The sequence below is a fragment of the Vulpes vulpes genome, chromosome 3, assembly GCF_048418805.1.
Source record: "Vulpes vulpes isolate BD-2025 chromosome 3, VulVul3, whole genome shotgun sequence".
Lineage (NCBI taxonomy): Eukaryota > Metazoa > Chordata > Mammalia > Carnivora > Canidae > Vulpes > Vulpes vulpes.
Window position 1 is genome coordinate 15099959 of NC_132782.1, and position 12663 is coordinate 15112621.

Consider the following 12663-nt stretch of genomic DNA (forward strand, 5'->3'; position numbering starts at 1 on the left):
AGGTAGAAGCAGGGAGCCCAGTGCGGAACTCAATCCTGAATCCTGGGATCATGACCTGAGCCGAAGGCAGGCACCCAACCACTGAGTCACCCAGGCGTCCCTCTTCCATTTACATACATACATACATACGATCAATCCTGTCTCCTCCCACTTTCTATTAAATCAGGCTTTCAGATCTACCACTTCCTCAAAACTCCTCTTTTCACAATCACCAAGGATTTTCATGTTGCTAAACTTAATGTACATTGCCCACTCCTCATTTTACTTGAGCCATCAGCCACATCTGATACAACTGCTCACCTTTTCCTCCTTGAAATGCTTTCTCTATTTGGCTTCTAAGAAGGATAGTAATACTACAGTCATACCTATGATTTCCCCTCCTACTTCATTGGCTGCCCTTGTCCAGCCTTCTTTGCTTGTTCCTCTTCTTGACCTCACGTTGGGGCACGCAGACTCAGTCCTCAGCTTTTTCCTCCACTCACCCTCTCCTCTAATCACATTTTAGTGATTTCATCTACTTTCATCACATTAAATACTGCTGACAACTTCCAAATTTATATCTGGCCCTGGATCTCTGCCTTCACCTCCAAACTCATGCCTATCTGATATCTCCACTTAGATGTTTAAAAGGCATCACAAACTCAACATGTCTAAACCAAACTCATGATCCTCCCACCCACTGCACCCCCTACTTCTTCCTCCCATAGACCTTCCCATCTCAAACGATAGCAATAATAGCTTTTAGTTGCTTAGGACAAAAACTTAAAAGTGTTCTTGACTCCTTTCTCTCATACCTCATTTCCAATCAGTGAGCATATGTTGTTGCCTCTGCCTTCAAAATATAGCAAAACATCTGACCACTTCTCATTACTTCCACTGCTGTTACTATAAACCAACCATCTAATTCTTTTTTTAAATAGGCTCCATGCCCAATGTGGGGCTTGAACTCACAATCCTGAGACCAAGAGTCACATGTTCTACTGACTGAGCCAGTCAGGTGCCCCCTCCCCCACAACCATCTATTTTTTTGTCTGGATAATTGCAATGATGTTCTAATGGGTTTCCCTGTTTATACACCCGCCTCTCTGTAGTCTTTTCCCATCTCAACAGAGTAGCCCAAATTGATTCAGTTAAAATGTGAGTTCATATCATTCCTTTATAGAAATTCTCCAATGGCTGCTTATTCACTCACAGCAGCCATGAGGTCAGATCATATGTATTTGATGCTTATCTATCTTACCTTTTCTCTTATTATACTTCTACCCTCAACCTCCCACTTATTCTGGTCCACCACAGAGGACTCCTTGTTATTCTCAAATATGCCAGGCATATTCCTACCTCAGGATCTTTGTATCTATTGGTCCCTCTGCCTAGAATACTCTACTGCCAGTTAGCCTCACCTCCTTCAGTCTTTACTCAAATACCACTTTAGTGAGTCCTTCTCAGATCACTCTATTTAAAATTATACCTACCCAAAATATTCCTATCCCCTTTCCCCTGAAGTTTTTTCCATAGCACTTAATAGCATCTATGGTATACTGTATTTTATTCACTTATTTTGATACCTCCATCCACGGCAGATATGCTAAATTCACTGCTGTGAATTCCAGCATCTGAAACAGTTCCTGGTACTTATTAGGCACTCAGAGAATGAACTGTAAGCTATTTAAGTTGATTAAAATTCACAAGTCTCTTATATCAAGAATTTTATACAATTTCACAACCAGATGGTAAAGAAGTATTGGAGAAAGTAAAATGTCTTTATTTTAATAGGTATTCAACTGACCTTGAAATCAGTCAATTCTGTACTATTATTTTTTCATTGAGTCAGATCGCTTAATTACAATAAGTTCAGATGTGACACACCATCATCACTAATTTTAAATAAAAACTACAATCATGATTTGCCTTCTCCAAATATCCGTTCTCTCAGGTAGTCCATCCGTGCTTCCTTTGTTGACAATGCCATACAGTTCCATTCAAAATGAGGGATCTGTAAAATATATCACGTCATTGGAATGAAAGTTTTAAAGCAACAACAATAAAAACATCAGGGAAGACTTGTAAGCACCACTGAGTCAAGCCGTAGGAACCTGTGAAATTAGTTTACATAAGCATAAACCATTTTTAGAAGCTAAGTTGGTCCTTTTTCCTGATAAAGCCCAGAGACTTACTTCTTCCTCACAGCTCCTTTTATCTTATCCTCCTATTCCTACAAATATCAATAGTGGCCGTTTTTTTTCCTATGTACCTTCCCTATATACATACACTAGCCTTTTCCTCTGTATCTCTACCCATCTCCACAGTGCCTCTCTCTCGTAAGATACATTAAAAAACCAATGGATATTCTAAAGACAATAAAATATGATTCTTATTTACTGTTCAAGAAATATTACTCTTCTGTTTCAGAGATATTCTAATATTACTTTTTTATGTTAAAAAATGTTTAAAAAATTAATGTTTTTTAATGTTAAAAAAAAAGGAATAGTAGAACTTTCACAAAGAAAGGGAACACATACTGGATGGACATAGAGGGTATAATGCTAAGTTAAATAAGTCAGACACAGAAAACAAATACCATATGACTTCATTCATATGTGATTAAGAAACAAATGAACAAAGAAAAAGAGAGACAAAAAAACAGACTCTTAAATAGAGATCAGACAGCTGGTTGTCAGAGAGGAGGTGGGGATGTCAGGGAGGGATGGGTGAAATAGATAAAGGGGATTAAGAGGTACAAACGTCCACTTGCAAAATAAGTAAGTCATGGAGATGAAAAATTGAGCATATGGAATACAGTGTATAAGACTGAAAAAATGTTTGGTGACAGATGATCACTACACTTAATCATGGTAAGCACTGAGTAATGTAGAGAATTGCTGATCCATTATGTTGTATATCTGAAATGAATATAACACTGTATGTTAATTATATACAATTTTTAAAAAAGGAAACACATGTATAGCCAGTTCTCCAGGGTTTTAGAGACTGAATTACATGAGTATTTCATACCTGAATTATGTGATAGCCCAAAATTTCCAAATGTCGTTTTTTCATAGCAGATTTTCCTTTTAAGTGAGGGATGTTTCTACAAAAAGCTCTTGAATCCAAAAATTGCAGAGCAATCCTATGTAAGATAAAAAAAATATTTACTTCTGAAATCAAAACGAGACACTGAATAATTACAAGCCTTTCAGGAACAAAGTGGCATCTTTATAAATTAACAGCCAAATGAATATAAATGAGTGTGCTATTTTTCTACTTAAATTAGTAATTGGTGACATGTAAGCCTATTCATTAGAGTTTACACCAAATTATAATAAAAATCTCCATGCTGTCATTCGTTTCCTTGTCCAATATATATTTATTATGCGACTACCATATGGAAGGCACTGTTAGGGATACAAACATAAAGAAACATAGCCTATAGTCTAACAGAACATGTGATACATATTAGGTTAATTATAATACAGCTCAGATATCTTCCAGATATATTTCTTCCAGAGAAGATATTATTTACTTCCACTGAGGACAATGAGGTTAGCACTTTAGTTAGAGACTGCTAGGCTTTGAATAGCAAAGGACAGACAAAGGTGGAAGGTACAGGAAAAGCAGACAGAGGCAGAATGCAGAAGATAAATGAGCAGATTCTCCTACAATCACTCCTTGATAACTGAACTCATTAAATTATGCTACACCTAACGTCTAACTAACAAAATCTCAAACTAAGAAAGAAGCTACCTCTCAGCTCCTGGTGGCAGTCTTGATCCAGTTATTTGGGTGTTTGATTCCCAGTGCATTTCTGGCAGTTTTCCCAAAGTTGTATTATGGCTTCCATACGGAAGAGGTTTTTTTTTTTTGTCCAAGACACACTCAAAATCTATAAGGAAGTACAGGAATCAACAATATGAATTAAGTAAATTCTTACAGGTAAAAGTCTAAGACATAGTTTAAATACAAATACATATAGAGACACATATGTATATACACACACATATATGAAAGAACGATGTACACCTCCCTAATTATCCAACTTGTTTTTTAAAGATCTGGTCCAATGGTACCTCACTTTGAAAATCGATCAATAAAAATCAACGAGGAAGTATTATTAAACTATACTTAGCACAGTTATATTTAGTGTTGGTGTAGGCCAAATAACATTAAGAGTTTTATTTTAATCCTCTTAAATCTCTTTGTAGCATTTGGAGGAAGCTAAACCCACTCACTGGAAACTAGTAAAGACAAAGATTCAAACATGTCTGTCCTGTATGAACTGTATACATAAGAATAACTAATTGATATGGGAAAATTATTTTTAGATAAATTCTAGCTAATGCAAAAAAAATGATAGATGTAGAATATCACTACTTTACCACCCCTAATGAATGATGGATTTAGACAATAATTTCAATGACTGATAAAATCTATAGATGAAAAACTGATAGGAGAACTTTCTAATGGATGAGCTGATGAATCCATAATATAATAAAAACAAGACAACCAGCACTGTGTCTTCTGATATGATGCAAGAAGAATATACCACCTACAAAATAGTCTGGGTAAACAAACAAACAAAAATCCAACCTGGATCTAACTTGAATCTAATCAAACCTCTAAATCTAAGGGGTGGCTTATAGGAAAACAAGGGATGCAGGAGCATGTTAAAAGATACAAGAGGACTCAAAAGTCTAGGATGTGGAGGGGGGGATTTGTTTTCAATAAAGAAATTGTAAGGGGAAAAGTGATACGTAGAACTTAAAAGGACATATCAACCAAATGTAAGGTCTAGATCTCAATTTTAACAACAACAAAAAAAACCCAGTAAAATAAAACATATAAAAGACAATTGAGACATTCAAGCATTGACAAGCTATGTAATACTAAGAAATTATTATGAACAATGGTGAGGTGATAATGACAGGACTGTGGTTATGTACCTTTTCAGATAAACATTTTAAGAGGATATGTGTGATTTGCTTGAAAAGGATCAGGTGTGAGTCTGGTGAGTGAGTTTTGGTAACTGTTGATGCTGGATGGGGGTTCATCATACTATGCTATTTTTTTTGGAAATTGTTCTGTAATAAAAACAATTGTAAAAGTATTTAAACCGAAGGAAAAAGAAAGGACAAATGAGAAAAGAAACAACGAATGAAAAGGAAAGAGTATATGTTTTTTATACATAAGGGAAACTGGGGCACTGAAGCAACTTCGAGCTAACTATCAAATGTGAAATATAGTTCTCTTATTGAGAATGAATTCTGGAGCTAGAATGCCTAGGTCAAATACTGGCTCCACCATTTGCAAACTATATGACCTTGGGCAAACAATAATGTCTTGGCCTCAATTTCCTAATATAGAGTAATTTATGTACCTGGTAGGGGCATAATAAAGTCTATTATACATCAAACACTTCATACAGTGTTTAACACATAATAAACAATATATAGGCATATCAATTACTACTGCTGTTGTTTTATAAAACTGCAGCACTGTCTGACAGATGCATGTACCAACAAAGAGTCCTAAGGATTAAATAAACTATCATATACTCAATACAATGAAATATGGATGCAGTCACTAAAAATAATGTATGCTTCCGGGCACAGAAGAATATCTGCAATATATAAAATAGCTACAAACATTATAGAATAAACCATTTTTTGGTTTTAAGCAAGTCAGTTACAAAAATAGACAGCCAAAGTAAACAATGGTTATATCACGGTTATTTCTCTTTTTTGTTATTTGTCCTTTCTGGTTTTTCTATAAGTAGTATCCTGTGATTCTTTTTTAAGTGAGTGTTTTTTTTTTAAAACCTTAAGCAAAAAAAATAAATAAATAAAATAAAATTAAAAAATAAAAAATAAAAAATAAAAAAATAAAACCTTAAGCAATGCCCCTAATCCATAGTTATTAATCATACTATTACATTGTCTTTATTATGCTATATCAATTAACATAAATAATACCAGTTAAATCTTATTTTTAATGATTCATAGACATTTTCACATAAAAATATGCCTCTTGACATGAGAAAGGACAAATATGAATTGGAAATACAATAATCTTGAGACAGACTAATCCTACTTTCAGTACTAATTACATGTTATGCACAATTAGTTACATGTGATTTTTTTTTCTTTTCTGTATTTTATGAATGTTTTACACAGATATGACTATTTATAGTTTGAAAGAAACATTAACAAAAACAAAACAAAAAGAATAAAATGAAATAACCAGTCACAGTGCCTGTCACAAAGTTGGTGATCAATAATTTTAAGTTATGAGACGGAATTACAGATCATTTTCATGTTTTAGTGTATTTCCTTCCAAGAGCATTATTTTTACAGGAGTATTATTTTAAAATATAAACATATTTTAAATAGTATAGATTAACAGTATACACACAGTCCCCAACCTATGATTTTCCAACTTTACAATGGTATAAAAGTGTTATGCATTCAATAGAAACCATATTTCAGATTTTGAACTTGGATCTCTTTTGATGCTGGGCAGCAGTAGTGAAAAACAACTGATACACTTAGAACCATTCTGTTTTTCATTTTCAGGACAGTTTGCAACAAATTACATGAGATATTCAATACCTTATTGTAAAACAAGCTTTGTGGTAGATGATTTTGCCCAACTGTGGGCTAATGTAAATGTTCTGGGTACATTTAATGTAGGCTAGCCCAATTTATGAAGTTTGGCATGTTAGGTGTATGCCATGTTAGGTAAAATGCCTTTTTGGGGGGCCCCTAAGTGGCTCAGTTGGTTAAGCGTCTGCCATTGGCTCGAGTATCGGTCCTAGGGTCCTGGGATCAAGCCCCACGTCAGAGTCCTTGCTCCTCGGGAGCCTGCTTTTCCCTCTCCCTCTGCCTGTCGCTCCCCCTGCATGTGCTCTCTCTCTGTCAAATAAATAAAATCTTTAAAATTAATAAATGTTTCGTTTTGTTATTTAAGAGAGAGCATGTGTGCAAGAGCAGGTGCAAGCAAGGGATGGGAGCAGGAGGCAGAGGGAGGGTCAAAGAGGCAAGTTCCATGCCCAGCACAGAGCCCCATGTGGGGCTTGATCTCACAATCCTGAGATGACGACCTGAGCTGACATCAAAAGTCAGACACTTAACCAACTGAACCACCTAGGCACCCCTAAATGCATTTGACTTGCAATATTTTCAACTTATAATGGGCTTATCGAGATATAATCCCATGGTAAATCAAGGAAGATCTATATCAATCTTTTAAAACAACCCTCTCCTAGAGAGTGCAAGTTATTCCCCAATACCTAATACTTGCCTTCATTTTTAATAGAATCCCTAAATCTTAGCTAGGTACATGGTCACCCAGAATAAAAACATTTTCTAAACTCACCCACAGCCAAGTGTGGCCACAGAGTATTCATTAAAAATGGCATGTGCAACTTCAAGGAACTATTCTTAAAGGGATACCCTTCCTTTTCCTTCTCTCCTCCTCCTGCTTAGATTGTAGATGTGTTGGCTAAAGGACAAGGAGACATTCTGGGCCATAAAGTGGAAGCTACATGTTAAGGTTGTAGATTATAATAAAATAAAAAGATCTTGATCTTTAATGTTTGTGGTGCTAGCATCCCAGACCTAGATACTCTAAGAGTATGGGAGAAGGAAATAAACTTTGTTAAGTTCTTGTTATTTGTGGATTTGTTACTAATGTAATCCTAAGGTAAAACCAAACAACTGAGAAGATGTGTTCTGTAGTGTAAAGATGAGAGTATAAATGACTATTTGGTTCAGCCTTCTGAACACACAATCTGGTCATTCAGCTTCTGCCCAAAAATTTCTTTACAAATATTTCTTCTTTCATTTTTTGATACATCTTTCCTAAAATTTTCCTTACATTGACTTAAAATATGATTCCTTTAATCTTTACCATATTTTTATCCTTGAAATAGATAAATTTCCCTTTCATATAACAGTCTGTCAAACATTATATTTTCCTTGCATAATATATTATGCATTATACTAAAGATTTATTTATTTATTCATGAGAGACACAGAGAGAGAGGCAGAGACAGAGGCAGAGGGAGAAGCAGGCTCCATGCAGGGAATCCGATGTGGGACCTGATCCCAGGACCCTGGGATCACAACGTGAGCCAAAGGCAGACACTCAACTGCTGAGCCACCCAGGCATACCTAGCTTTTTTTTTTTTTTTTTAATTATATGTTGTCCAATTTATCCACTAGCCCACTAACTTTATGTCACAATGAAATCAGAATGCTTTCTACAGCTAGACCACTGAGAAACAAGGTTAACCAGGTTGGAGCTGAGCACATACCTACAGAAATCTTCATCTGAGTGGTTAATCAAAGTCAGTTTTTTTTTTTGTTTTTTTTTTAAGATTTATTTATTCAGAGAGACAGAGGCAGAGACACAGGCTGAGGGAGAAGCAGGCTTCAGGCAGGAACCCCGACGCCGGACTTGATCCGGTCTCCAGGATCACACTGGCTGCAGGCGGCACTAAACCCCTGAGCCACCGGGGTGCCCAATCCAAGTTAGTTTTTGACATGAACTTCAAATAATGAAAAGGGGGGGGGTGGGGATCCCTGGGTGGCTTAGTGGTTTAACGCCTGCCTTCGGCCCAGGGCATGATCCTGGAGACCTGGGATTGAGTCCCGCGTCAGGCTCCTGCTTGGAGCCTGCTTCTCCCTCTGCCTGTGTCTCTGCCTCTCTCTCTCTCTCTGTTTCTCTCATGGATAAATAAATAAAATCTTAAAAAAAAAAAAAAAAAACAAATAATGAAATGGTGCTAAATCATTTCCCTGACTTTGGGGTACTTCATGGAGAGGAAAAAAAACTTTTGGAGATCTAGAAATATTCAGTGAATCTGAACTTGGGTTTTACTTAGAATTGATGAAAGATTTATAAAAATTTTTTTTGAAAAACAACAAAATGTTGATGGTTCTCAGGCTGGACTATGGAAACTTGAGGAATCATTGTATTCTTTTTTCTATTTTGGTCTGTTTAGAAATTCCATTTGATGAGACGATTCTACTTTAATTAGTTTAGTTTTCTGAAAGTACCTAGTAACCTACCAAAGACTTACCTATTCGGTGGTAATAAGGGGTAAGAACCGAGGCTTTTACACAATTGTATCCTCCTAGCACCTCTGCTAACATTTTATAAATCTGCTTTTGTGCTCCATTCATGCTGCCAATATCTTTATGAAAATAAAAATAATTAGTTCACATAAAAGAAGTTCATCAGTTTAAAATGAGAATCAACCCAGTTCTACAGACTGAAAAATAAAGATTAATATTTTCAACAAAAGCTTCAATATAATACCATACTCAATGATATTAAATTCAGAACAATATAAGTTCTGCGCTCTCTACCAAAGAGTAATTAGTGTCCTAAATATTAAGTAATTCTTATAACACAAATCCCACCTATAAAATGGTTCTATCAAACAGGTTATGGCATCCTCAGTAACTCTGGTGTCATGGTTGGGCATAACAAGGTACTAACTAATAATTCCCTTTAGAATTAAATTTTGCTGTCTAACCCAAAGAAAATTCAAACCTTTGTTATACTGTTGTTGACAGAAGCGGTCATGAAACCATGGAATCTGATACTCAGGGCACTCCAAGCAGACTGCTCTATTTAATTCCATAAGACGAAACTGGACCCTCCTATTTAGAGATGAACATAAAACTGAAATCAAAAATAAAATATTAACGGATTTCGATGGGTTGGACATAAAAAAGACAATCCATTTTTTTCACATTCATTTATCCCTATTATTTGTTAGTATTTTCATTCTCATAAAACCATTTGATTTGCACACACGTGCTTTATATTTTTAAGTTACTCAGTGGCATGATTAGGACCAACTCTTATGTTGTTTTCACTAATCATGAATATTAGAACTATATTTTTAAAAATACTACCAAAGAATTTTCATTGACTTAATATTCCACATCTAGGTATCTATCCTAAAGAAACAAAGGTGCGGTCAATGATTCATGTATAAAAATCATTATTTATAATGAAGAATTAGAAACAACTTACATGATAACAAATGCTATTACATTCATATCATAGATTATATAGACACTAAAATAATCATGATATCAAAGAATATTTAATGGCTGTTCAAAATATAGCTGGATGACAAAAGGCAACATATAAAAGTGCATATGTTAATAATCCAAAATTTATGTTAGAATACATCTAGGCATATAAACATACACATAAGAATAAAAAAGAGATAGAAAAGAAAGATATGCTCCAAAATATGACTGAAAGGGTAGTTTCACTTGGTGGTAAAATTATGAATAATCTTTTAATTTCTGTTTTATACTTTTTTTTCTATGTTTTCCAAATTTTCGACAAGAAGCAGGAAATACTTTCATAATCAAATAAAAAAATATTTATATATTAACATTTAAATGCTTCAGTATAGGTGAGTTGAAACTTGAATAGAAAGTGTAAGTAATAATTTAGTGTAGATACATACGTTCAAGTTGAGAATCCAGTTTGGACAAGAATTTGATATTAAAAATTGCCTTCAGCAGATCTTCCGGAAAATATCCAAGTGCAGCCAAAGAGAAACCAAGAAACACTAACATGGGAGGCTCCAATCCACCTAAAACAAAATTAAGATTTAAAAAAATTATAACATACAGCCACCTCAGATGTACATAACCACACACGTTATTCAGGTCAAACCAGATTTTAAAAAAACGATACAAACATAGCCTTGACAAAACTAATCTATACTGTTACAAGTCAGGAGAGTGGTGAAGTGCTTACCTTTGGGTGAGAGTAGAGTAGGAAAGGGGGACAGGAGAGGAGGACACTGTGGTAATACTGTCTCTTCACATGAGTACTGATTCCTTGGGTGATTCTCTTTATATAAATTCATACTATGTGCTAAGGATATGTAAATATTCCTGTATTATTATTTTACTTCCATATAAAGTTTTAAAAATTGCTTTGAAAAGATAAAGAATTCGAAACAAAAGGTCAGTAGTATATGTAATAAGTGGTCCTAGTCTCTGTATTGATGATAACAATATAATAGAGCTCAGGTGTGTTAGGTATCATTCTAAGCATTTACATATATTAACTCATTGAAATCTCACCTCAGTATACAGTAGGAACAATTATTATCTCTGCTTTGAAAATAAGTATACAGAGGCACAGGGAAGTTAAATGACTTGCCTGGAGTCACACAGTTAGCAAGTGGACAGTGAGGTTTAACCCAGAGAACCTAGCTCCAGAGCCTAGACTACTACTCTGTGCTGCTGTGTAGGGATCTCAAATATCCAGGCTGAGTGTAGACACATATGAAGCTCAGGTTTCAAATAGCACCTTCTCCCTACCTGTCACCCAACAGCATGGCACATGTCCCAGAGTGCAAGATTGAGGTTATTTAGCTAATTTGCCTCGTCCAAGAGATATTTCCAATGAGAAGGAAGGGGTCCCTATTGGTAGCATTATTCTTAGAAAGGACAAAAAAAAAAAAATGTTAAATCTTTCCTTTTGGATTTTTTGCTGAGTTATTTAATAAATCAAGATCAAGTCATAAATGAGCTTAACAGTGGCCTGTCAAAACTAATACTTAATCAAAATAAAGAAAAATATTATGCCATTATTTAAAATTTTACTTATAAAGGTCTCCAAGAATTTTCCAAACATTCTCTTAGTAAGTCTTAAAAAAATCAAAGCTGCATTTCTCAATCTTTCTTCTCTTAAACTCTATTTTTTTTTAAAAAAAGGACGTATTTTCATTTCCTTCTGGTTGTTGACACAAGACTGAACAAGCAGGAAAGCACACTCTTTTTTTTCTTTTTTAAGAATTTATTTATTTATGAGAGAGAGAGAGAGAGAGAGAGAGAGAGAGGCAGAGACACAGGCAGAGGGAGAAGCAGGCTCCATGCAGGGAGCCTGACATGGGACTAGATCCCGGGTCTCCAGGATCACGCCCTGGGCTGAAGGCAGCGCTAAACGGTTGAGCCACCCAGGCTGTCTAGGAAAGCACAGTCTTAAGTCTCAGTTTCAAGTCTTCTCTTTCTGCATATTGCTATGTTACTAAAAAAGGATATATATAAGGCCACACATGCATAAGCCCCACTCACGACTAAGTATAAACATACCACAGCAGCCTGTTTTACTTGTCTGTTCCCAAAGTAGTATCAGACATGGTTATAATATTATGGTATCAGTCAATGGCAGGGGAAAGTAAAAAAAAACAAAAACAAAAACAAAAAACCCAACAGACTATCAGAGACTAAGGAGGTATCAACCTAATGCAATGAGTGGGTGCTGGGTTCCAAATAAACACCCTAGAAGGTATTTTTGAGACTAACGAGGGAGATTTAAACGTGGACTGTATATTAGGTATTATGAGTACTAATTTTCTTAGGTATGACAACAGTACTGTGGTGATATAAGAGGTCATTATTCTTAGGAGTTGTATGCGTAACCATACACCTACAGTCACGATGCCTACAACTTACTGTGAAGTGGCTCTGAAAAAAATAAGAGAGCAAGAGAAACAAACAGCAAAGCAAACACAACAAAATGTTAACAATTACTGAGTTTTCCCGGTGAGTATGTTGGTGCTCTTTGTTTGATTTTTTTTTTTCCATTTTCTCTTTAAGCTTGATATTTTTCATAATAAAAATG

General features: G+C 35.2%; 1 protein-coding gene across 6 annotated transcripts in view; it reads right to left on the minus strand.

Annotated features, from left to right (window-relative positions):
- Positions 1–1739: 1739 nt before the first annotated feature.
- Positions 1740–12663, minus strand: part of FASTKD1 (FAST kinase domains 1) — a 50340-nt gene continuing 39416 nt past the window's right edge. For all 6 annotated transcript variants that reach the window (XM_072751870.1, XM_025994089.2, XM_025994092.2 and 3 more), the window contains 6 exons: positions 10490–10618; positions 9553–9684; positions 9077–9190; positions 3742–3880; positions 3013–3127; positions 1740–1993 (listed from right to left, as the gene is read on the minus strand). In XM_072751870.1, coding sequence (XP_072607971.1) covers positions 1898–1993; positions 3013–3127; positions 3742–3880; positions 9077–9190; positions 9553–9684; positions 10490–10618 — 725 coding nt within the window. In that variant the 3' untranslated portion in view covers positions 1740–1897. The remainder of the gene's footprint in view (positions 1994–3012; positions 3128–3741; positions 3881–9076; positions 9191–9552; positions 9685–10489; positions 10619–12663) is intronic.